Source organism: Clarias gariepinus, chromosome 11, assembly GCF_024256425.1.
Source record: "Clarias gariepinus isolate MV-2021 ecotype Netherlands chromosome 11, CGAR_prim_01v2, whole genome shotgun sequence".
NCBI lineage: Eukaryota > Metazoa > Chordata > Actinopteri > Siluriformes > Clariidae > Clarias > Clarias gariepinus.
Genome location: NC_071110.1, coordinates 1,710,001 through 1,736,250, shown reverse-complemented (window position 1 = coordinate 1,736,250; position 26,250 = coordinate 1,710,001). Strand labels below are relative to the sequence as shown.

Genomic DNA, 26,250 nt, shown 5'->3' with positions numbered 1-26,250 from the left:
AGATTATTCACCAGCAGAAAGCATTCGAGACAGTTGCCGATCGTCCGAGGAGTGGACGTCCCAGCACATTCATCACACGGCCAGACCGTGGAATACTCAGAGAAAACCCAAGAGCAACATCTCAGACCCTGAAGGCCTCACTGAGCATGTTAAATGTTAAAGTCCATGACGGCACAATTAGAAGAAGACTGAACAAGAATGATTGGATTCACAAAACTACAAGACTTCTGGAACAATGTCCTGTGGACAGATGAGACCAGAGTAAAGTTGTTTGGCCTTAAAATCCAGCAGGAAAAAACCAAACAGCATTTCAGCAGAAACATCTCGTACACACTGTCAGACACAGCGGTTTAGGGGTGATGATTTGGGCTTGTTTTTGAGGCACCCTGCACTCACTGTGTGTGTGTGTGTGTGTGTCCTGTGACGGGGTGTACCCAGCCTCGTACCCTAACTGAGACAGGCTCCAGGCTGTTTACAGAAACGGTATAAACGATGAGTGAATTGTGTTTTGAGATTTTTATGTAGAATCAAAATATAACCACTATAGAATAATAGAATTTCAAAATATAATTTTATTTAAAAAGAAGAAGAAAAGCCCATTGATGGAAATATACTTTACCTAGAGAAATTTAGCCTTGCACTGTTTTTCTCTTTGCTCTCTAAACTTTCTCTGAGAATGTCTCCAAGCTCTTCTTTTATGCCTCTTTTCTCTTTCATTTACATCACTTGTGTTTTGTATTTGGCCTTCTTTTTCTCCGTTATTTCATCTTTTCATTTCCTTTCTTAGGAATACATCGTTCTGTCCTTTTCATTCACTCTTTCATTCACTCTTTCATCCATTCTCTCTAGATTATTCCTACATATTTATTTTGCCTCAACATTCTAGATTCTAACAATCTAACATTTTTCTTACTTAAGTTGTATCTAATGCAAAATAAAACTTATTTAATACAATGAAATAAGTACAGTTAGCACAATGATAAGGTGACCAGCGTCAGATGAATTTCATTATGGTGTTCAGACGTTACAGTAAATAACTTCTGAAATCTCTGAAGGAGCCGGTTTGTTTCTGCATAATTTACTATGTGCATATTTAATGTACTTGAAATACATTTATTTATTAAACTCATTAAAATTCATTAAACCTTACCCCAAAATGTATGGTTTTGCCCCCAGCACTATCAATCTCAAATATCTAAAATATACTAAAAAAAAATGCCAACAGGTTTTAGAACAATCAGGGAGTCATGATGGGTCTTTGGAGTTTTTATTAATTAAATTCATTAATCTGTACTTATTTTACGTAGCATGCAATAAGTAATTTTTTTCCCTTACATTTTTAATCAGTTTTTTAGCTATTTAAAAATGTGAACTAAGGACTTTCTCAGGTCTATTGGGGACATTTTATCAAATACAAATAGACATACTGTATATATTTTTAAGTAGGATTGCAAAACCTATTTTGTTATACTGTGTTAATTCATCTTATAAAATTAAACATATTTAAAATATGCATTATTTCAAAATTTTTATAGAAAAACACATTATTATGCGCTGTCCAAACCTACCTGTCCCCCTGTGAAAAACTATGAGTGACAGTCCATCAGTGTGCACATTATGCATGAAAAAAAATGAAAAAAAACCTTATAAACAATACTTTTTCTATATGGGATAACAATAAATGGCATGAAATTATATGTTTAGGGAGAAGTCCGAACTAAATGTCGAGCCGAGCCATTAGTTGAATCCACTTAGCCCAAGAACTGAAAGTAAAGACTGTAGTGGTGACGTCATGTAATTGGGGTTTGTGATTGGTTGACCAGAATTAACTTAATCAGTTTCATTGAAATCATGACGCATTGAAAAAAGTGTAAATATACGAGCTGAGCCCTGCCTCAGTGCAAAGGCCACACGGGGACAAACAACAGGCCAGGACGTATTTACCGGCTGGTCTAATTATTGACTGAAGTACCGAAGGCTGAAGGTCATGTTCTTGAAAAGAACATAACAAAAGATTAACAAAACCATGATGAAAAAACTAAAGGTACAATTCCTAGTATGCAGATGACTTCAGCTAAACATGTGGAAATCCAGGAGTTGTTCAAATGAGCTCCTGAAACTCAGGACCGGTGCGAAAGTTCTTCCTGATCTACAAGAGTCTGAGTGATGTTTAAAAGGTGTTGCAACTTGCTGTTGACTGAAAGCAGAGTGTTTGTGTGTTTTTGCGCACATGTCCGTCTCAGCCAATCGGCTCCCTCAGTCAGGGTCGACTCCTCTAAGGAGTCAGTAAACAAGTCGAGGGACACGAGCAATCGATGCGAGTGCGTAATCCTCCTGTACCTCTGCAAACTTGGCTGTGAGGAAAGTGCCAACGATGAATCGCTACCTGTTTACAGTAATCCTAAAGCCTTATTATTTAAGAGTTGCTGTGCTCGCTGTGGTCACGTCTACAAGATCAAAGCTGCAGTCTGTCATTTGTAAATGTGATTCTAGACCTGTCCGAATAAAAAACTGAGCTTTACAATACAATACGTTCAAGCAATACGTTTCTGCATTTAAGAACAATTTAGCCAGCAAGCTAGTTACGGCTACGTCTTTCAGTGCAACGCTAGCCAGCTAGCAACACTCAGACGATAATAATTCAGACAATGATCTCAGGCTTTAAAATGATGGTCCATATTTGTTTTGGCTCATAATTTGCACAAATGAATCAAAACTTGATTATTTAACTCAGTTCGAGGTTCATCTGGAAACATTAAGTGGTAAGTCGTATGGAGACGGTTCTCATTGTCAGAAGTTGCAGACACTCGAGTAAATATTTGACTTTTTTTGTTCCTCTTAATTAAGGAACATTTTGACACTCCAGCTCCGCTTTCACATAAGAATGATTTCTCAACATTTGCTCCACCCGTGATTGGATTGTAAGCTGGAGGTTGGAGGGGAGGACCTGAGCAGTGACGCATGACTGAGAGGTCAAAGACCCTGTTTGGTTTTTAAATATTTGCTCTTTCACTCCACTCTCAGTGAGTAAAGTCAGTCTAATCAGAGTCTCTCAGCATGTTACCCGTGAGCTCGTTCTGCAGGGGCGTACGCCTCCTGGCCCAGCATCATGTGGCGGCTCTGGAGAGCTGCTCGGCCCTGTGTACGCGTCCATCCTCGTCTTCATGCTCATCCTCGTTGCACGTGCCTCCTCCTGCCTGCATGCTGCGCCCGCTCGAGGTCCCGTACCGCTACCTGTTCGGGCCCGGACCGTCTAACGTGTCGCCCCGCGTGCTGGCCGCCAGCGGGAGACCCATCATCGGTCACATGCATCCGGAAACGTACGAGGTGAGAACCTCATTTTGTCCTATTTGTTTGTGTTGTTTTCTAAATCCACTCTTATCTCATTTTCTGCTTTGCTGTTGCCGTAGATTATGAATGAGATCAAGGAAGGGATCCGCTACGCTTTTCAGACCTCTAACCACATGACCCTGGCGATGAGCGGTTCGGGTCACACGGCCATGGAGTGTGCGGTGTTTAACACGGTGGAACCGGGAGAGAGCGTGCTGGTGGCTGTTAACGGCGTGTGGGGAGAACGCGTGGCCGAAATCGCGGAGAGAATGGGTACCACCGCTATCACTGTTTATGGGGGTGTGAGAGACAGGAGAAAAATATTATACTGTATCACATGACATTTCACAATATCAACATAGGAATAGTGATAGTAGGAGTTTGATTACAAAGTAGCAGCAATAAAATGTGATTATTTCTGTCATATTTTTATTTAACGCTAACTTTTATTGCTAAAAAACTAATTTTGCATAATTTGTATACAAGTTAACAATACACTCTCCAAAGTAAACCTAGCACAACTGAAGGACCTCTTACATTTAGTTCCTACCTTTAATCACCTTAAGTTTAATTAAGGTAAATCTTTTCTACGTTAAAATTCAGTAGACCACGCCCAGATCATCCCGGGTTAAAAAAATAAATACAAACATACTTATAGAGTTTCAAACCAGCAGCAAGGAGAAGTTTGATTGTGCTCCTGTAGATGCTGTAATAAGAGTGTAGATGTATCAGTAGTAATACCATATTATCAGGATCCCTCGGTGATTTGATTTGTATTATTCTGTACTTTAAGTATCATGATTTTATAAATATCCCGATTCTATATTAATTTTTATAAAAGATTTTGTTTCATTTCTAAACAAACTTAGCAAATGATTCGCTCTTACCACACATGACTCTGTACTGCTGGCCAATTTGTGGAGAGATTAGAGTGCGCCACCTGTAGGATGATAGACGAACAGTCCACTGATTTTGAAGTCAGTGTGGCAGGACATGGCTTACTACGCAAAAGACTGACAATACGTAACGGAATCGATTTTTTTCACCTCATCTGTAATAGACTGTGTTCATGAAATCAAACAAATTCACAACTTTAGATCTGTAAATGGGAATTAATTATTAGACATGTAGGTATGATATTTCTAAATTAATTAGGTCTAAATATAGGTGAAGATGAAAAGTAAGTAAAAATGTAAAGTTATATGGAATTATTCTTAAATCATTCTATGAAAATCAGTGTATTGTAAAATGTGGACATGTTCATAGTTTATAAAGTGTCACAGCATGGGATCGCGCTTTTACTACTTCAGTCTTACCACTAGGGCGGTATAAAATATAAACCATATAGTTTACAGTATAAAATATACAGTAAACAGTATAAAATATAAACCATAAATGCAGAAACAAAGCAATCTTAGATGTAATTATTTTATATATTATTATATAAATGAATCAGTTGATGAGATAATAAGAAATGTCGGAAAACAAAGGTTAGGATTTTGTGTCCTTGTAGCTAGTTGTAGCCATGGTAATAGTAGTGTGTGTGTGTGTGTGTGTGTGTGTGTGTGTGTGTGTGTGTGTGTGTGTGTTATTATTAAAAATAATAACCATGCATATGTAACATTCCATAAACAGGGGTAACATTTCCATTAATGATCTAAAATCACATAAGTAACGATAGTAATGATTATTTAAAAGAGAAATTGTGGAAATTTGATTGGCAGTGTGTTTGTGTGTGTGTTAACTGCATATAATATTCAACTATAGTCAACTAAGATAATCCTATAAGAAATCCTGTAATAATTAAAATAATAATAATAATAATAATAAATGAGAATCAAAGAGAAAGAGTGATGTAATAATGATAAACCTACGTCTGCATTTAAACAGGTGCCAAAGTTCACACTGTGGTTAAAGCACCTGGTGGATATTTCACAAATGAAGAAATCGAAAAGGTAAAAGCATCTACTTTCTCTCTCTTTCACCGTTAAAGGTTCAGAGATTAAATGCATGAATAATTAACAGCGTCACTGTTCGTGTTGTGTGTCACATCACAGGAGATTTCCAAACACAAACCCGTCCTGTTCTTCCTCACACACGGAGAATCCTCTGCTGGTCTCGCTCACCCTGTAGACGGCTTCGGAGACATCTGCCGCAAGTGAGGACGCTCTCTCTCTCTCTCTCTCTCTCTCTCTCTCACACACACACACACACATTACTATTACCATGGCTACAACTCACTACAAGGACACAGAGTCCTAACCTTTGATAATATCCGATGCGTTGTTTTCCGATAATGAGCTGAGCCACTCAAGCCTCTCAAGAGAACAGCAGGGCTGAGTAACAGGCCTGGGGGAGGGGCTTTACTTATATGATGTCACATTAGGGTGGAAATGTAATCCAATACTAACAGTAAAAAAAATTTCACACACACACACTATAAAAAAAGCCAAAAAGCCAAAAAGGAAAAAAATCCGATCTGTGTCATTTAAGGCTGCTGATGTGAACGTGGCCTATGAGGCTGTATGTCTTCAGACGTTGATTAGTTTTATGTAACAGCAGAGAGACAGACTGGTGAAGCTTCAGCTCTGTGTAACTGCTGCAATGTAAATGGAAGTCTTTAGTTTCTCTTTTTCTGTTTTTTTAAATAAATTTAAAAATTGTTGTTATTATTAGCAAACTACTACAGCATAAAAGGATGATTTTCTTTGGATTCTGTAAATCTGCTTTGCGACAGTGAGCACGGTTAAGATCGCTATACACATCAAACTGAATTGAAAATGTAGTTGTCAGGGTAAAACGTGTAAACTGTGTGTGATTGCAGGTATAACTGCTTGTTCCTGGTGGATTCGGTGGCGTCTCTGGGAGCTGCACCTCTCCTCATGGACAAACAGAGTAAATCACAACACTGGCTTTATAGATGCACAAGGGCAAAAAGTAATGCAAAAACAGGCATAATGTTTTTTATTAACTGATACAAGGTGGTGGAGTAACTCTACCTCTATACAAGGGTACTTCAACACAGACTCCATCACAAGCCCTGCATTTGAACCCAAATCCTTTTTAAAACTTCACTTTGTTGAGGTTGATGGTCTCCCACTGAGCTACAGGGACGACACTATTTACAACAGCGATGTGCACAAGGAGATGAAGATGGTGCAAATGCACAGCTTGTGATGGAGACGATGCTGAGGAGAGGGAAGAGTTACAGTACTCTACCAACATGAGCAATTCGAACCACCTACATCAGTTATTATAAAAGTCACGCCCACTTTTGCATTACATTCAGTACAGCCCTGGTGTGTGTGTGTGTGTGTGTGTGTGTGTACTGATTACATATAAAGTTTGCTGTTCAGTGTGTAACATTGTGAATGTGTCTCTGTTCTCTCGTCACAGAGATCGATATTCTGTACACAGGATCACAGAAAGCCTTAAACGCTCCTCCAGGAACAGCACCAATTTCATTCAACGAAAGAGCATGGTGTGTGTGTGTGTGTGTGTGTGTGTGTATTAATGCTCCAGTTGAAATACCCTGCAGATAATGCATTATTTCATATCTCAAACTCTCTATCTTTTGTTTCACTCCTCTTTCAAACACACCATTTTCGTGTCTATGCAAATGAGCTCCTGCTGAGCCACGCCCCTTCAGAGAACAGCAGGTCTGTTGGCCAAAACATGGTGTTGGTGCTAAAAAGTCTCACCTTGGTGAAAAAGTGAATTTTCAGATAGGATTATATAACACCATTTTCATAATACTTAATATTTCTTATCTCCTGCATATACATTAATATTTTTATCAGATAAAAAGCAACACATTTATGTTTTAGTGTCGATAACGTTTTTGAATTCAAATCTTTCAATAATCTTAACTGTCATTCAGATGAAACTTGGCCAATTTAGATGATTTCAAATAAAAAAAAAAGTCTATTATTGCAAAATTGTTAGGATATGGTTACAGACACTACAGATTTTTAGCTTTTTAAGCTTTTTCCAAAAACCAGTTAAACCAACTATTTTTACTGGTCATATGCTTCAAGACGCTTAAACCAGTTTTAGTATCAATACTCATAAAGAAATATGAATAAGTCGCATTTTAAATGATTATTGTTTGAAGCGAGACAGTATAACGCTGAAAAATGTCTGTTTTTGTGGCTCATATAAAATCATCTCTCCAAACGGCTGAAATTAGCAACTTGAAATTTGTAGGAAAGCGAGATTTAGTAACTTCCATGTTGCAGACATTTCAGAAGTAGCTTCTTTGGTCACTTACATTTTCTGTATTAAATATATACTGTAACTTAAAAATTTTTAAATCAGCATCAATACTGGGTTTAGGTCATGAGCAACGAGCCGGAGAAGGAGCTCCACTTATATGAGGTCACATTTTAAATCTAATTGACTTGTTTAAACACAGGCAAATACAAAAATAGAAAAACGACAAAAATTACGCAAAAAGGGCTTTTTTTCTCGAGACGAATCTGAATATCTAAAAATAAAAAAATAAAAAGTACATTTTGTATTATAGCTTCCCTATAATTCTCATTTATCAACAAAGTTATTTATTAACAAGCTAAACAAAAACACATACGAGAAAATTTTAAGTGTAAGCAACCCTAATAACGTTTTCTTCTTCTCCCTGTGATCGCAGTCAGAAGATGTTCAACAGGAAGACGAAGCCCGTGTCCTACCTGCTGGACATGACTCACCTGTCCAACTACTGGGGGAACGACAGTCAACCTGCCCGAGTGTGAGTGTGTTCAGTAAAATACCTCATCATGAGCTGGAAGCGTTAGCATCAGGCTTCAGAAGAGTCTGTGTGTTCCTCTGTGCTGCAGGTATCATCACACCGGCCCCGTGTCCGGATTCTTCGCCCTGAGAGAGAGTCTCGCCATCCTCGCAGAGAAGGTCAGTCTCAGTCAGGGAGGTGTGGCGTGGTGTTTCCTTGTGTCCTGCTAACCAGCAGTGTTGTATACAGTTTAGTCTTGAGGATGTTCTGATCTTTCCTCCAGGGCCTGGAGAACTCGTGGAGACAACACAAAGAGGTAGCTGAGTATCTGTGGAAGGGTTTAGAAGATCTCGGTCTTAAACTCTTCGTCAAGGATAAGGTGAGGCGTTCATTCGTGATTTTATCATCATTTAACATCTTTAACATGGCGTCAATCATGACGTGACATGTTTCTGTTTAGGATCTGAGGCTGCCGTCAGTCACCACCATCGCCATCCCTGAAGGTTACGACTGGAAGGAGCTTCTAATGTACATGATAAAACACCACCAGATAGAGATGACAGGAGGCCTGGGGCCGTCCATCGGCATGGTGAGGGGAACGTCTGCCCCTACTACGTGAAGTAGCTAAAATCAGATATGCGATTTTACTGTTAAACTAATTAATTAATGCCAAGTTACACTAATTAGGGGTGATGTTAAGCTGTTTGAAGGGAACTTACTCTGACATTTTTAATGCAACAAACTTCACAAGGCTACTCATAGCGTTAAGATTAGGCCGGAGTCGAATGTTAAAACCCAACACTTCTGATATCTGTATGTTCTAGGTGATGCGAGTGGGGCTGATGGGCTACAACTGCAGCACGTATAACGCCGATAAAGCTCTGGCAGCCCTGGCCGACGCCCTGAAACACTGCAAAAAACACAAGGCTTAAACGACGAGACGGCAAGGCTCGACTACAGGACAGCTGTGTGGACGGAAAAACGCACCACAGAGGACCTCACAACTTAAAATCCAAAGTGTAAACATGTGATTCAGTACTTTACGGTGTTTTAGTAAGGACAGTTTGTGTAAGGTTTAATCGCAGGCTGTTAGAATGACATAAAAATGTACAGTAAACTAAAATAAATTGCTTTTATTATTCAAAATGTCATATCCGAGTACTCGAGGCTGCACTCTGCTACGATCCTGAGCTTTTTTTGGTGGGCGGGGTTTATCATTGATGAGCTAAAGAAATGTCTGTTTTGGGTTTTTTTTGCTTCTCAAAAATAGTGTGTAAGATTTAGGACTGTGTTCATAACTCTGAGCAGATAAAGGGGCTTCGTACTGTCACATTGTCTGTGTGCATGGAGTTTGCATGTTCTCCCCGTGCTTGTTAGGTTTCCTCTGGGTACTCTGGTTATCTCCCACAGTCCAAAGACCTGCAGATTAGGCTAGCTGGCGTTCCCGTAGTGTGTGAATGTGCATGTGAATGTTGACTGGAGGTCCTACCACAGTCGTACAAAATGGGAATAAATACAACAGTCACCATTGGCCTCCATGGTCCCTAGCAGAGGTTCCTAGATGGATGGATGGATTATAATGTGTGTTTCTATTGCACTAAACGTTTAGACCACTTGAAAGTGAACCAAGGGCAAGCTGAATACACTCTATACAATTTTATGTTTCACCAAGTTCGGGAGAAATTCTCAAACATTATTCAGAAGCAATGAGTGTGTTTATCAAGGTGTATATAAATTCTCTCATAAACAGAGATGGATTTATAATGTCAAATGGTCACCTGGTGGCTTCCTTGGGATTTTCAATAATCCAAACAATAATAAACAGACCAAACAGACCACGACGTGTTCACAGTCTCACTTTACTCACTTTGTAAATTCGAGAAAAACCTACCAAGAGCTAAGAGACTGAAAGAAAATGCTGAACTGAAACTTTAACATCAGCATATCAGCAACATTGATCTGAAATCAAACTTTAGCATTTTAACTATGCAACAAACAAACAAAGACAAACCAGCTATAACTATAATTATAAAACAACAACATAAAAAAATAACCTAAATCAGATCAGTTCTTCAAACTGCTGAACGTTTGTATATAAACCAGCACTTATGTCAGAACTTTTTATTTTAGAAGCAATTTTTATTTTGTGTTTACATTCTCCTCGCGGATCCAGATGTGGAGGCTGATAATGCAGTACACATGTAGGTCCTGCATCCACACCAGGATCATTTTCAGCTTCCCGTGGGCGTCCTCGCACCACAGCACGAACTGCTCGCCTTCATAGTTGTCACACATCGCATTGAATCGGTGGGGGACGATGGCAGCGGATGTGCTGATGCACCACACCGGCTTCCGAGCCTCATCCAGCACCGACACGGTCATCATGCAGCAGTTCTGAGCACAAATAAAAATAAACCATTGAGGAAAATTAAATACACACAGGCATTGAATGTATTTCATAAAATACATTCAGGCATAAAATGTATTTCATGAACAACGTCCTAATACCCTCAGAACATCTTTATACCCCAAATCATTAAAGCCACATGAAGTAAATAACACTGATGATCTTGTTACAATATGGTATGCGGTATGCATCGGTTACCTTGATGTCTCCCCACAGCTTGTTGATTTTCCAGGAGAAACTGATCTCATCGGGGATCAGAGTGTGTTTCTGAGAAATGCTGATTTTGACAGGCTGGAGGTACACAAATCCACTATGGATCTTGTCTGAGGAGGACAAATATAAATTTAGGTTTAAAGTCAGATAATCAGATAATTTTTGAATCTGTTAAGGTCTTCGGGTGATTTTGAAAGTGTAGCAGCAAGTAAAGACAACCCAACCTTCAGCTTTGAGAGAAGCTGAAGACCCTGGTAAATGACGAGAGAAAGGCCTACGTTCTACTGCAGCTCTGTTTATCTGCAAAAAGGAGGCTGTTTTTTTTTTTTTTTCCAAAGTTAGAAACTTAATATCACAATGACTTTAGCTTTGTTTAGTTATTTTTAACTTTTAAACGTGTTTCCAAGTGGTGCGACACAAAAAAATGTCCCCCGTCACCTGGAGACCGAGCTCGAATCTTTGAGGATCCGGTTTGATCAGGCATCTGTGGGACATGCTGGACAAAAGTCCAAGGCTTCACCTCACACCTTTAGTAAGGTTTTCAGGCATCTGCTGCTAACATCTTAGTGCCAGATACCACAGCACACATTTAGAGGCACAAGGGGGACCAACAGTGTTTAATGTGGTGTTTAATGTAGGTTGATCAGTGAAAGTGCACAGCATGTTTTTTGTTTCTTTGAATAATCATAGAATCATGATGATGCCAGTCCAAGAAGTCCACGGAGTCCAAGAGAGCAAATTTCTTAGAGAGAGAGGGGTGGCATATTCAAGCATGGGTGTCTGTGAGCGATGTATGGGGCCAGGGGTAGCTCAGTGGATAAGGCATTGGACTACGGTTTGGAAGATCCCAGGTTTAAACCCCACAACCACCAATTTCCCTGTCCCTGTTGGGCCCTTGAGCAAGGCCCTTAACCCCTTAACTGCTCAGATGTATAATGTAAGTCTGTTGCTGTTACCTGTTATACTGAAGATTACAGCAGAGGCCAGATCATTCCACACTGCACTCTTGTGATACCAGTAGTCCTGACCCAGTCTGCCCTACAGACCTGCCTGATTCTTCCTGACGCCACATTTCCGGTTGGAGTTCTAATCACATGGAGACCACTAACTGCTGCTAAGGATGGCCTCAGATGGGCTGCCTGGAGATATGTGACACCACTGAGGATGAGTAGATTTATAAACCATCAATATGGCTTATGACTGGAGTAACTCTGATGAGTTTGGACAAGCAGGGAGTGAGAAAATGTCAGATATTGTTTTTGTCTGGCAGATGCAGCAGAGGAGGGTCTCACAAGATTACAAGATTAAAGAATGCTGCTGTTTTTAAAGGGACGGCCACCAACAGAGACTGTCTGGATAAAACTAGTCCCAAAATACAAACATTAGGCACACTGGAGGTCTTTTCAGTAGCCATCTGGTGCCCTGATATCCATTTTATTGCACTTTTTCTCTTATACAGTAGCACACAGTTTATTCTTGTACTGTTGAAGTCTGGTTCTTCTTAAGGTTTTTTCCTCATCTTGGGAAGTTTTTTTTTTTGCCACTGTCACCTCAAGGTTTCTTGTAAGGGACAAACTGATAAAGCTTATATAGTTTATATATATATTTATGTTTAAAAATGATATCCAGAAATGTATTTCTTCATTATTAAAAGCGCCATACAAATAAAGTGTAATTTAGTGGTCTGTTATTAAAATGAGTGGTGTTCAGAGACTCTACCTTTGGCGCAGAACACCGGTGAGTAACGGCACTTCACTATGTTTCCACTGGAGTTGTGAAGGAGCATGATCACCGTGTAACCATCAACGCAGAAGTCTTCAGGAAGGCAGGTGTGCAAGGGGCTGATATCTTCTGCTCTGTAGGTACTGGAGGGTGAAAGGAGGAAAAATATCTTAGTGAAACAGGAGTGGCGTCTGTCAATCAGGCCCAGGTCTTGTAAAGGAGGCGTGGCCTCTGTCAGTCAGGCCCAGGTGTAGTGAAGAAGGTGTGGCCTTTGAGTCAGTCGGTTCCAGGTCTAGTAAAGCAGGGGTGGCCTCTGTAAGTCCCACCTTCACTAAAAGAGGTGCGGCCTCAGGCTATACCTTTTGAAAATAAAAACACAAACACTGATTTATTAAAAAAAAAAGTAAAACACATAGCAGCGTACCAGAAAAGTGATCCGAGAACACTTCTCTCCACCAGTTTGTGGTGGTGTAACGTGGCCATGACGAAGGCGATTTCCCACGTTCCCTATAGTCAATCATAACAGCAAATACAAACATAAATACCCAACTTGATAAAGAGCTGAGCGAGAAGTTACACACTCTATTATAAAAGGTAACCATGGCCGTACTCTCCATACTCCCACAGTGATCCCATCAGAAACCTTCAGCAGCCTCACCAAGCTGTCCACCCCGATATGCTTCCACTTCATCTCCTTGCTCACTGTTTTACTGATCAGAGAGCGCCACTGCGGCCTGGCCCAGACACGAACACATTGTCAGTATCTTTTAAGTTATGTCTTTATACTTTCATCTTTAGTTTTTTTTAAGGCATGATGACATTTAATCCTGATTGTGGAAAAGCACAGTGTAGTATATTTATACTAGCTGTGACTGAAAGAGCTCCCTCACTTGGCTGGCATGGTAGTAGAGGAACCCAAGACCCCATGAACCTGCAGGCTATAAACTTGCTGAATTCGCGGCCACTTGCCGGAGCTCCAGTACACGGCGACTGACGAGTCGAAGAAAATGGCCTGAGACTGGCTGTACACGATCTGCTTTCCTCCAAGCTTGCAGAGTGTGAGCTCCCAGACAACCTGTTGACTCCTGCAGCACAAAAGACTTTCAATTCATGCTCAAGTTGCAAGTGATATTTTAAACAAGAAACAATAACATTACCTTAAATGTTTAAATATTACATAATCATTAACATAAATAAACATTAAAAAAACGTTTAAATATGTTTCAATAGTTTGGGGTCAAAGCCACCATTTATCTCCCTCTCTATGCCTTCACATTTTAAATTTTTAGGTTATCCCATGTCTGATTAAAACCCAAGAGGAAGACCTTTGACCTGAGGACCTGCTCCGTTAGCTCTGGCATGCCCGTATGCAGGTTCACGTATCTCAGCTCCTTCTTCCAAACCATGTGATCATGGCAACGCATTTCACTGAGAAGCAGCTTTTTCCATACCCTCGCCGGTACATCCTGCAGATCAACTCTGTTTGAGTCTGGCCTGTCACACAGCCCCGATCTCCACTTCCTCTTGCCCATTTCACAGGTGTATAACTCGTACCACATCACACTGCAGGACACACAGCACATTGTTCAATACCTTACTCATCCTTTCCATCAGTCTCCACGCAAACATTTACAGTAGTGCTGAAGTTAAAAAGAAAAAATCATCTACTTGTCATTCGCCAGCTCATGAAACTGTCGGTTAACAAAGCCAACACAGAAAAGAGACGGCGCGTCCAAATAGGAGAAAATCTTCAGAATGATCTCAGGGGGCAACCTGGAAAGGAAATGAGATGTTACAGTCCACTTGTCTGGAAGGAGTAAGGGAATCGTTCAAGCCTGACCTCATAAAGATATTTACCTTTTAAAGAAGTTTTCCATGCAGCCGTAGTCAAAGTGGAGCTGGGAAACTTTAGAGGGTGATGGAGGTGGTGTGGTTTTATCATCCATACATCTGTTAAAAAAAAAAAACAGATAGAACACATCAAATGTCAGGGAAAATGTCCCACAACCACACTCACGCTATCCTATAACCGTAAAACACCCCACCGCTAAGCCAATAGTCCTATATGCTATCCACTAGCACCCTGCCGGTGTTATTCAAGAAGTGAATTTAAAAAGTAAAACCCTCATACAGTACTGTGGAAAAGTCTTAGGCACTATATTATATACTGTACCAATTTTGTTATACATGTTTATCATGTCTACGAAATCATTTAGTATTTCCATATATAACTTAAAATTTATAAATCAATAATATTATTACAGGAGAATTTATGCATGGCTGTAAACAAACATATATAGTACAAGACAGACCAGTTTTCAGATTGAAACAAAAAACCTAATGTACGCTCCTGGGATTTGCATAAAAATAGAAAGTAGCGAGTGTGACAAAGTTACCAGAAGAACTCAGATTCTTCAGCAAGCTCAGTAAAACCTAACAACTCTTCTTGAGCACATACAAAAAACATGGCACGAAGCAAAAGATGCTTTTGAAAACATTTCTGCATACAGTAAAAGAAACTTCTATAAAGAGCAATAAAGAGCAATAAGGAGTAAAAAAAAATTAATAAAGAATTAATATTTGGGGTGAAAACTCATTGTTTAAAATTTTGTATTGTGAAACACATTGTTCTGCAGGAAATAATGTAAATGCGAATAATCCGTTCCAGCCACCCAAAAATATTACCAATTTTAGACACTATAATCATATTTTTGCACACATTTAAAAAAAGTCATGTAAATGAAGTAGAATATAGTACAAATAGATATTAAACCTCACTTAACATTAATTTATGAATTTTCTTGACAGCGGCTGCTTTAAAAACCAAACTGAATGCAGCTCCCTTTTTTTCTTGCTATCTTCTTTGGTAACATTCTTGTGACCTATGATGCCGTGTCTTCACTAACTTTTGCATACTGTATAATGCAAAACACCCGCAAAGAATATCTGTAAACACATTACGCTTGCATTTCCACAGATGCAAACAAGTTTTTAACGGCTCTCGGACGTTTAACGGCTCAACTTCGGTGTTCGGTTCTTCTTCGGTCGTATGCCGAGGCTAAATTCTCAAGAAGATCAAGAATTTATTTTCTGTCACATGCACAATCATACAGAGTACAATATGCAGCGAAATGATTTTGCGACCACAGAGTCGCGACGTCAGCCACCTACAGTAGGGCGCCATCATAGAAAATAAGGAATAAGATACATTAGGATAACGAGGGTAAAAAATCCCCTCCCAGACTGTCCTTCGAAAAGGGCAGTGTGGGATCAGGGGTACAAAAAATACCTCAGCAACACAAGACAGACAAGAGAAGCAAGCGGGGAGAGATAAGGGAGGGAGAGCAGATGCGACCGCCTTCGTCACACGAAGGCGTTGGATATGGGGAAGGTAGCGAGGGGCCGCGTAACTATTCTAAAATTCTAGCAAGTAGTCAGTTCTTAAGCCAAACATTTTAAAGCGTTCGTATGCCAAGGTACCACTGCATCTCAAATTATTTCAGTATTCTATTTTTAGTTTAAGTAAATTACTATTTATACAGTATAAACACAGTGCATCTGTCAGTCTAGTTCAATATACACATGGAGAAGACTGCAGACTTGACTGTTGTTCAGAAAATTATCACCGACACACAAGAAGCGTAAGCCACAGAAGGTGCTGTATCGAAGCATATTCGTGGAAAGTGTGGTAGGAGAAGGTGCACAAGCAACAGGGATGATTACAGCCTTAAGGAATTTATCAAACCTAAGCCTGGAACCTGAGGCTGGAGTCAGTGCATCAAAAGCCACCGTGCACAGACGTCTAGAGTAGGAGTGGAGAAGTTGTTTAAAATCCAGTGTGAAGTTTCCACAGACAGTGATGATTTGAGGTGCCATATCATCTGCTGGTGTTGGTCCTACCAACTACCACTAACAGGTTTGCTGACCACGATATTACTGTGCTTGATTGGAGAGCCAACTCACCTGACCTGAACTTCATAGAGAATCAACACAGACAAGCTAAACGCTGCCATTAAAGCAACCAGGTCTTCAATAACCCCTCAGCATCGCCACAGGGAGATCACCTCCATCCCATGCTGCACCGATGCATTTATTTGCACTAAAGGAGCCCCAAGCAAGTATTGAATGCATAAATGAACATCATTTTACACAGTCAGTGGTGATTTTAGGTGCAATGTCATGTGCTGGTGTTAGTCCACGGTGTTTTATTATAAGTATACAGCCGTCCATCAGGACAGTTTGAGCACTTCATGCTTCTATCTGCTGACAAGCTTTATGGAGATGCCAATTCCCTTTTCCAGCAGGACTGAGCACTTGGTGATGAGCTGAAGGCTGCTATTAAAGCAACCTGGTCTTCAGTAGGACCTCAGCAGCAACACGCCATCGCAGCAAAGAACTTTTTTTTACAAAACCATGAAAAGGCTTGAAATATTAGACTTTACATGTAATGAACCTAGACTACATGTGAGCAGGTGAGGTCGTGCTGGACCATGTGACTAGGTGAGGCTACCTCCTCCACCTCCTCCTCCTCCCTGCAGGTTTTTTCTTTCTGTTTCCTCCTGAACTTGCTTCATGTCCACAGGAGGGATTAAACATCATGTCTAACCCCTGCCTCTGACTCAGCACCACGTCAGCACCTCCCGTAGCCATCCAGGAACACACCTGAGTTCGTTTTACACAACAGACCAAACACTCAGGGACGTTCAATTAGTTTAATTAGCGCAGTGAAGTGAAGGGGCTCGCGGGACTGCTCCATGTGGGCTGATTTATATTCCTTAATATCACCTAATTAACGCGGTTATAAAATAATAATAATAATAATAATAATCCACACTAACATGTTAGAAATGTAAGTTTTATTTAAACACCAATTACGAATTCTAACTTTATAAAGTAAAAATAAGTCATTTACTCCACTTCCGGTCCGCCCCCCCCCCTTTCTACGGCGTAATGGAATGATCCGTTTCCATAGCAACGCGAGAACGGTTAAACCGTAAGTTTTTTTTTTTTTTTCTTGTTTTTTTGGTATAATGAGACTTTAAAATCATTATAATATTTTTACTGAGGTACAATAATGTGTTTATGTAATAATAATTTTAATGTTTGGGCGGGTTCTTTTTTTTCGGTTTCGTTAGTTGACAAAGAAATACATTTCCCATAAATCAATGCGACAAAGAGGGCGTGGACTTCCGGGATAAGTTGCAAGGTTGTTTAAAGCTCAACAAAACAAACAGGTCGGCGGTGATTTGTTTTGTTTTATGTTACTTTATTGTATTTATTTCACTCGTTTACGTTTCTCAGACACACGAACACAAGTTCAGTCAGGATGTCGGGTCATGCCGTTGAATCTGGTGAGTATTTCCGGGTTATATTTTAAATGTTTTTTAATGTAATTTTGTTTAATTAATCTTGTGAAAGAAAGGTTTTACCTCGTTTAGTCTAATTAAATTTAATACTTGCCAAGACGTTTATTTACCTACCAAAGAGTAGTAAATGTGTTACATTATACATGATTGTTTTCTTTTTTCAACGACCGGAAGTCGTTAGAAGTCGCCAGATGACGTCATATGGCAATTTCATAATTCATTGTATTTCATGCGTGGTTATTTGCATATTAAAACATGTTACATAAAAGGAGAAAGTTTTACTGAAAGCGCTTAGAATTAGATTCTTTTTGTCACAGCGACATCTAGTGGTTATTAGAAATTAATGCAGTCTTTCATTGAAACAGTCCATGCCTCCCTGAATAGCTTACATCATTTACATATAACTGCAATACAATGTATAGATAGCATTCAGTTTTATATACTTGTGCAGCAATAAATACATATATCATATTGGAAATGGATTATAGACTTAATGTCCACTATGAATTCATGCATTTTGATTCCAGCGGCCTGGTGACTTAGTGGTTAGCACTTTTGCCTCTCACCTCCAGGGTTGAGGGTTAGATTCCCGCCTTGGGGTCTGTGTGCGTGTTCTCACTGTGCTTGGTGGGTTTCCTCTGGGTGCTCTGGTTTCCTCTCACAGTCCAAAGACCCACAGATTAGGCTAATTGGGGTCCCCAAATTGCTGCTTGCTGGAGAATACGAGTTCTTCTGGTAACGTTGTCACACTCGCTCCTTTCTATTTTTATGCAAATCCCAGGAGCGTACATTAGATTTTTTGTTTCCATCTGAAAACTGGTCTGTCTTGTACTTTATATTTCTTTCTTTACACCCATGCTTATATTCTCCTGTAATATTATTTATTTCTTTATTTATTTTTTAGTTATATATGACAATACTGAATGATTTTGTACATAATTATGCAGACATGTTTTTATTAGTGTACTTATCCATGAGACCTATGAAGGCATCATTCGCCCTGTAAACATCTCCAGTTATGATGAAAAATTCTGAATGATTTTACGCTTTTTACCTCCCGTGTCTGACCCTCAGCAGTGGGTTTGAACCCGGCTGTGCGCCCTCTGGACTGGCTCTTGGGGACGTGGGAATCGGACGAGCCCGGGCAAGGCTCCTTCCCCACCATCAAACCATTCCACTACAATGAGACGCTGTACTTCACTCACGTAGGACAGCCGGTCATCAACTTCATGTAAACCAATCGCCACATTTCACTAACAATAATAATAATAATAATAATAATACAAACACCATGAGATCATAGTCACATGATAAGGCCATTTTGTCTTCTTAATTCCTCATCAAACATCTGACTTTCTAAGGAATATCCTTACAGTGGGCAAAATCTGTTATATCACTGTGTTTACAAAATATACGGAGTACTGTGCAAAAGTCTTGACCCCCACTCCCCGATTTCTTTATATTGTGCTTCCAAAGAGTCAGACACTCTTGTACTGTATTTTTCAATCTTGAGAAATAGTTCTCACGGTCTCCTGAAGGACATTTTCAGTCCAGTTTTTGTACCTAAACAGTTACAAAGAAATGATTGGTTTTTTTTTTATTATTTTAATCAAGCATAAACAAGTATTTAACTTAATGAAAGGTTGGAACAGACGAGAGGGGAAATGAGGAGGTCGCTGCTGAGGTTGGTATATATACAACCACAATTTTTTAAATCTTTCGGCACTTTGCATTTCTTTAACTCAATCTACATCATTTAATTTAAGTTAATTTGAAGAATTGTGGGGGAGTCAAGACCTTTGCACAGTACTCGAATATTATGCTAAACAATACAAATTGCACTATTTAGGTACAAACATCAAAGCAAAAAAATCTGACTCATTTATTTATGTCTCGGTAAATGAGCTGTTGCTATAGAAACAGTACCATGTCTGTTAAAATAATTATAAAATATTAATCTTATTTTATAAAAATAATGAATAATTTTTTATACTAATCAGAATCTAGGAGCGTTCAGGTATAAAATGCTTCACGTGTTTTTTCTCAGGTTTAATGCGTCCCATGGCGAGAGTAACAAGCCACTACACAGAGAGACCGGTTTCATCCGGATTCAGCCGGGCACCAACAACGTGGCCTTCATCATCGCTCAGAACTCAGGTGTGGATCCTGATTGAAGATTCTTTAATTAATTCTATTCCAGCTGTGAGCTACCGACAGAACGGGCAGAACTGACACACGGGTTTATTGAAAACTTCGAAAACTTTCTGTTAATTTGTGGTGTATAATGAACAGCAGAAAAACTAAATAATTCAGTGTTTCAATCCAAACCAACCCAAACCAAAGCAATCCTCCTTGCAGTGATTTAGTCTCTCCTGCAGGGGTCTCCAAAACACCACTAACAAGCACAAAGGTTCATAGATTATATACAAAATTAGCTGCGTTTGCACAGACGATAATAATCCACTAATAATGGGAATAATATTCCAGTAGAATAATTGTATTATTAAAATTTAAATGAATGTTTTCTGATGTAAACCTTTAACAATCCATTCAATAGGTAACTATTAGCCATGTAATCACTTGATCTGGTTCTTACTTTTCTTTCTGCGCATATTTGCCCCATGAAGGGGTAACTAGAGGGGATGTGACCAGTTAAATTTTCTTCCTGAGAACTTTGAGAGTAACTCTTTCTCTCCCAGCAGTCGTTACTGCCATCCCCCTGGTCTCCTGCTCTGATTGGCTCACATTTCACACACAGTAAAGCTTATAACCAATCACAGATGATACTGAGTTCTTGTAACCATAAAATCACAACACAGAAGGTGGGATTAATTACAAAGGATCAGAAGTCTGACCTTACCTTTACATTCTTCTTCTCATAAGAGTAAACTGTTCGCAGCGAGCAGAAAGACTTTACACATCTCAGAAACATTATATTCTGATTAAACGCTTTGAGCAGGTAAACAAACCACTTATGGTTTTAGCGTCCATGTGAACAGTTAGTTGTGATTCTTTTCAGTCAGATTAAAGAAACATGGTGTGTGTGTGTGTGTATACAAAAGTATATCAATACTTTGAAGTGGCGCAGATCAATGGGCCATGATGTCCGCTATCCCCGATGTACAGCTCGAAGAAAATCCTGTCTGCAGATTAATAGCCCACTGCAAAGCAATTGCAGATTTGATTCCCAGATTTTACTAAATTTCCGAACTTCCACTGCGTTATTCATCAGCATGCTAAATGTGCCATGGTTATGAGTCACATCCTGATCACCTGTTAAGAATTTGAGTATTCTAGTTTAAGATTAAAACACTTAGTTTGCGACCCCCTGAATTAAGTGTTTTTTGGCAACACCTAGCGGACACATCAAGAACTACATGCCCTCAGTTTCAGCATGTGAGCTCCAGTTTTTAACCTGTGTCTTTACCTTCCTGCTCTGAAGCTTTTTTTTTTTTTTCTTTCTTTAGGACTAGTAGAGATTGAGGAAGGTGAGCTGGATGGACAGAAACTCACTCTGCAGAGCCGAGCTTTGGCCAGGACATCTTTCGCCAAGCAGCCATTCGTCCAGCAGGTCCGTCGCCTCGTGCCCTCCTGGTGGAGAAGATCTAACTCGTACCTTTTATTTTGCACAGCTGTGTTTTATAAAAAAAAAATTTCTGCTGTTTCAGATCTCCAGGGTCATCCAGCTAAGATCAGACGGAAGACTGGAGCAGACGGTGTGCATGGCGCTGGAGAACCAACCCCTGACACAGCACTTACACATCACCTACCGGCGAACTTCCTGATCTCTGAAGAACTAACACTAAACATCACACACACACACAATTCTGATTAATTTACACTAGCCAGGGACATATATTATTATTGTTCTTTGATTAGTTAGCTTAACTACCTTTAGAAGTATAAATACCTCTATTTCTCATCAGGACTAAAAACAAAAGTGGTGGACAGGCCACGCCCATAAGCGAGATTTTCCCTTGCTAGCATTAACGTAGGGTTAGCATTTATTACCTCAGTGTGGAAGGGAACTGTGCTGTTCAGGGTCATAGTGAGTAAAAACCATGTACTGGAACTGACTGTGTTAAACAATCATTATTGTCAATTGTGATATATGTGTGTGTGTGTGTGTGTGTGTGTGTGTGAATGACATTAAATTCAGTCAGACATCAAAAGCATGTATTTCATTACTTTATTTAAGTAATGGACATCTGTCTAAGTGATGTGGAAGTTACAGTCATCTCTAAACATGAAGAGAATAAAAAAAACTCTTCCCAGTTGTGTTGGACTTATGGCACTTAGTTATTAACCTGGTTAACCCAGTGTACAGTAATTATGTATTCAGTGATGTAAACTTTAAAGCACTTTTTGTAAATCGCTCTGGATAAGAGCGTCTGCCAAACGCCTAAATGTAAATGAAGAATAAAACACTAGAAGTAATGGAGGTGCGAGAAGAACGTAGACAGGTTTGACTCCGCCCCCTCAGACCCCCAATCTCAAAGTTTAATGGAATTCAAGCTGGACGTGATGTAAAATGATACTCACTTTCCTTACAGTTTCTACATATGGAAGATAAAAAAAATGAACGTCTTTATTGCAAAAAATATATATTTCCTATTAATTTGGGTTTTCTAGCCATTTTGTCCGTAACCAGAACAAATCAAATATATGAGCATGTAAATATAAATTACCATATAAAATAATATAAAAGGTTAAATATTGCAATATAAATTGATTCTCTTTTACTCTCACTTTAATAGAAACAAAAATATACTTAATACGCTAATAAGTCTGAACACAGAAATATTATTATTGCTGTATAATTAGAGGTGTATTTAGTTTGTACAGAAACCCTGACCTCGGTACAAACTCATTATTTTGAGATAGAGTTGATGTACTGAGATACAGAACTGAGTCTTGCGCAATATTTCTTAAGGCTTCCTGAAGAACTTCTTTGGCACGTTTTTTGTCTCTCGTTATTTTCCCCCCAGTCCCCGTTACCCGAGCAGTTTCAGAGGAGTGGTTCGTGTTTGTTAAACCACACAGTGACCTATCAATCATTCAAGCAGAAAAAAAAATTCTAACTTAAGGTATGAACCAGTGAGAAACAGGTGGGGAAACTAAACCGCCCAAATGCTTAAAAAGTCACTCTGGTGAACAGTCAACTGTCCTAACTTTTTTTTTGGGGGGGGAGATGTTGCAGCCACCACATTTGAAATGCATGCACATTGATGAGCCATAACATTAGGACCACCCACTTAATATTAAGTAGGTCCCTGTTTTGCAACCACAACAGTCAGGCACTGACTCCTTTCCGTCACAAACAGCGTTGACCATTTCATCTACACAAGCCAGCCTTCACTCCCCATGTGCACCAGTGAGCCTCGTCCACCCATGACCCCATCGCCAGTTCACCGGTTTTCCTCCTTGGATCACTTTTGGTACGTCCTGCAGACCAGGAACATCACACAAGAACTGCAGTTTTGGAGTTGCTCTGACCCAGTCGTCTAGACGTCACAATCTGGTCCTTCTCACAGTTGCTACAGTGTTAATACCCCTTTAAAAGGGCGGCTGAGAGGGTGAAATATTTTGGGCAGCAAATGAACCTTTCTTCCTGAAGTTTATGTTCGAAGCAGAAAAAAACTAAGGATTTAAATGACTTTGACAAGGGCCAGATTGTGACGTCTAGACGACTGGTCCAGAGCAACTCCAAAACTGCATCTCGTGAGTGATGTTCCCGGGGTTGTTGCTGCGTTTTTTTCAATCTAGTACGAGGTGAAGAGACTTTACAAGTGAAACCTTTAAAGGCTCCTTGTGCTGCTCCTTTCACTGTTCACTGCCCTGACGCTCTTCAATAAGGATCTGTTAAAGCAAGAGAAATTTGAATCTTTATTGTAGCATGCAGATTGTAAACGTGCTCAAACACAAACCAAAAAGTGCAGCATGGTTCTCCACGTCCGCGTGTGAAAACGTGATAAAATAAATCAAGTTAAAAGTTAAAACTCGTCACTCAGAACCAACTTCGTGTTCACATGGGATCACGTGTCGGTGTTGGATCCAGACCAACACACGGGCGACAATATCGCACTAAAATGCATTTAAATATAAACATATAATAAAAATATATATATAAATAAGAGCTTCAGCCTTGAAGACTAATCTTTCTTGGTTCAGGTAAGGGGCGTGGCCTAAAGTACCCTTGAAGTGATTTGATTGAAATATAAATATAATTACATAAATCAAATGCATTTGATCTTTATTTATGTACTGTGTTTTTAAAAAATATATATATTATGTATGAAAATAAACATGTGCCTTTATGTTGGACAATTTTAAAGTAGTATAATAATCTTATAAAACTTGCATTGAAACTGCACCCTAGATTTTAGGAGTGTATTACAGAGAACAGCCACTAGAGGGCATCACGAGCTGTCCACGTGGCGATCTGAAGGGGTAAAAATGCCTCACAGTGACTTCATCAGGTAGATGTAGATCATCTTCAGAAGGTGTTTCCAGGTCTGTATGGCTGATGAGAGCCAGGGTGGTTTACTGTGGGTTTCTAGGTTCCTCACACACTTTGTAATGTCGCCCTGAAAAAATGAAACAGGAAAAGGACAGAAAGTGAAATGAGGAGAGCCCGGTCAGGGGAAATCAGACTCTTCCATTATTAGCCATTAAATACAGATCAGCCATAACATTAAAACCATTGACATTAAACCCAGTTTTGGGTTCCCCTTGTACCACCGGGGGTAGCTCTGGCCCCTCAGGGGGCGTGGCTCCACAGGGCCTCTGGGGGTGTGCTGTGGTGTCTAGCACCAGGATGGTGGCAGCGGATCCTTTGGGTGCTGTGGGTTGGGTTAGTCCTGACCCAAGATCCTGTCACCAGTGGGCTGGTGTACTGGTGATGTTCAGTTCACCTGGCAGTGGTGTTAATGTTATGGCTGATCCGTGTCAGTCTTACTGACCTTATTCCAGAGAAAGCAGTTAACCAACCATCACTAGGAGTCGCCAGCTGACCAACAGGCATTATTACTGAATCACAATAATAATCTGCCTATCAAAATGCATTGCATGAAGAACAATTATCTAAAACACTTTAAATAGAAGAACTTCTGTTCTAAAAATAGCCTGCTTATGGAAAAAGTTGTCAAATAAGATAAGATCATTTGCAGTCTGACTGTATTAAGAACATAAATCAAATGTGCAGAAGTATTGCAAATATTTAAGTAGTGGGCAAACAACAGATATGTGATTGGGTACTGGGAATAATGTAGAACAACTGGGAATGATGGCAGAAATAATGGCAAACAACTGGGAATAATGGTGGGAGTAATGGCGAAGAACGGTGGGAGTAATGGCGAAGAACGGTGGGAATAATGGCGAAGAACGGTGGGAATAATGGTGGGAATAATAGTGGGAATAATGGCGAACAACAATGGGAATAATGGTGGGAGTAATGGCGAACATCGGTGGGAATAATGGTGAAATAATAGTGAACAACTGGGAATAATGGTGGGAGTAATGGCGAAGAATGGTGGGAAGAATGGTGGGAATAATAATGGCGAACAACGGTGGGAATAATGGCGAACAACTGGGAATAATGGTGGGAGTAATGGCGAACAACGGTGTTAATGGTGGCCAGTGATCGGTTGTTAGGAATTAAGGTGAAAATAATCAATCACAATTAGTGATTGGTCATTGGAAATAATATTGATTGTTTTTTGGAAACAGTGAGTTCATAAGTTTCTTGTCCATTGTACTATAATATTTGATACAACAGGAGAAAAAACACAATTTCGAAAAGATTGAAACATTACCCATCCTCCTCTCATCCTGAGCCAGGGAACTAGACTCTTCCTCACGAACTCCCCTAGACTGTCCTCTATAGTGTACACTACAGCCGGATGCTCCTGTCGCACACAGTCTACCGCCAGACCACCAGCTACCGAAAAGATGGCCACCACTTTCCCCCAAGTGATGCCTGACAGGACAAATTACATTAATTAATTGATTTAATCAATCAGGATGGTTATTAATTTAAATACAGCGTGTAACAATGTATTCTTGTTTGTATTTAAAGTATAAGCTTTGTCCTCCATTTTTGTATCGTATGAGGTTATTTAGATTATCACATTATACTGACTCAATCCTTCATCCACCCTCTAAATGGTTCCAAACCGTTCACTGGCGGCATTAGAACGTCCCTCAAGATGGCGTCAGGGATTCCCCGAAAGGCAAGCCTAGGGGTCAGCTGACAAGGACGTGTTAAATTGTGTATTTCAGTGTTTGGGACTGAGAGCATGTCATCCCACTGTGCTGTAAAATTATACGTCCTGGAATAGAAGATGATGGAATTTTATTTCTTTATTTTTAAGTTACAAGGTTGTGAGAAGAGGGCATGAGCTGTCAAGGTCACAGAGCAGCACATCGTTTTGGGAAAAGACAACCTTTAAGAGAATCGAGTGCCGTAAGCTGAGCCAAAAAAGACC

At 39.8% G+C, this 26,250-nt stretch overlaps 4 protein-coding genes across 5 annotated transcripts in view; 2 read left to right on the top strand and 2 right to left on the bottom strand.

Annotated features, from left to right (window-relative positions):
• The first annotated feature begins 3,031 nt into the window (after window positions 1-3,031).
• agxtb (alanine--glyoxylate and serine--pyruvate aminotransferase b) lies at window positions 3,032-9,446 on the top strand. The gene is made up of 11 exons (XM_053506750.1): window positions 3,032-3,327; window positions 3,411-3,603; window positions 5,221-5,285; window positions 5,388-5,488; window positions 6,155-6,225; window positions 6,727-6,811; window positions 7,979-8,077; window positions 8,166-8,235; window positions 8,340-8,435; window positions 8,517-8,645; window positions 8,881-9,446. Exons 1-11 carry the CDS (start codon window positions 3,058-3,060, stop codon window positions 8,986-8,988), a joined length of 1,287 nt encoding a protein of 428 aa, XP_053362725.1. The 5' UTR covers window positions 3,032-3,057; the 3' UTR covers window positions 8,989-9,446.
• Window positions 9,447-9,590: 144 nt separating this feature from the next.
• Window positions 9,591-16,411, bottom strand: zgc:161973 (uncharacterized protein LOC556635 homolog). The gene is made up of 10 exons (XM_053507486.1): window positions 16,362-16,411; window positions 14,256-14,348; window positions 14,067-14,171; window positions 13,731-13,961; window positions 13,289-13,483; window positions 13,057-13,132; window positions 12,823-12,905; window positions 12,396-12,541; window positions 10,662-10,786; window positions 9,591-10,450 (listed from the first exon to the last, which is right to left on the bottom strand). Exons 1-10 carry the CDS (start codon window positions 16,409-16,411, stop codon window positions 10,196-10,198), a joined length of 1,359 nt encoding a protein of 452 aa, XP_053363461.1. The 3' UTR covers window positions 9,591-10,195.
• Window positions 16,412-17,575: 1,164 nt separating this feature from the next.
• Window positions 17,576-21,836, top strand: thap4 (THAP domain containing 4). Of its 2 annotated transcripts, none has more exons than XM_053507762.1 (5): window positions 17,576-17,749; window positions 18,842-18,995; window positions 19,812-19,921; window positions 21,232-21,335; window positions 21,433-21,836. In XM_053507762.1, exons 1-5 carry the CDS (start codon window positions 17,725-17,727, stop codon window positions 21,547-21,549), a joined length of 510 nt encoding a protein of 169 aa, XP_053363737.1. In that variant the 5' UTR covers window positions 17,576-17,724; the 3' UTR covers window positions 21,550-21,836. The 2 variants fall into 2 exon arrangements, with proteins under 2 accessions (XP_053363737.1, XP_053363736.1); XM_053507761.1 differs by having other exon boundaries at window positions 18,839-18,995.
• A 2,046-nt stretch (window positions 21,837-23,882) lies between these two features.
• Window positions 23,883-26,250, bottom strand: part of bokb (BCL2 family apoptosis regulator BOK b) — a 9,960-nt gene continuing 7,592 nt past the window's right edge. Inside the window, exons 3-4 of the mRNA XM_053507529.1 lie at window positions 25,579-25,742; window positions 23,883-24,351 (exon numbers count right to left, since the gene is read on the bottom strand). Of these exons, the coding sequence (XP_053363504.1) occupies window positions 24,226-24,351; window positions 25,579-25,742 (290 nt within the window). The 3' untranslated portion in view covers window positions 23,883-24,225. The remainder of the gene's footprint in view (window positions 24,352-25,578; window positions 25,743-26,250) is intronic.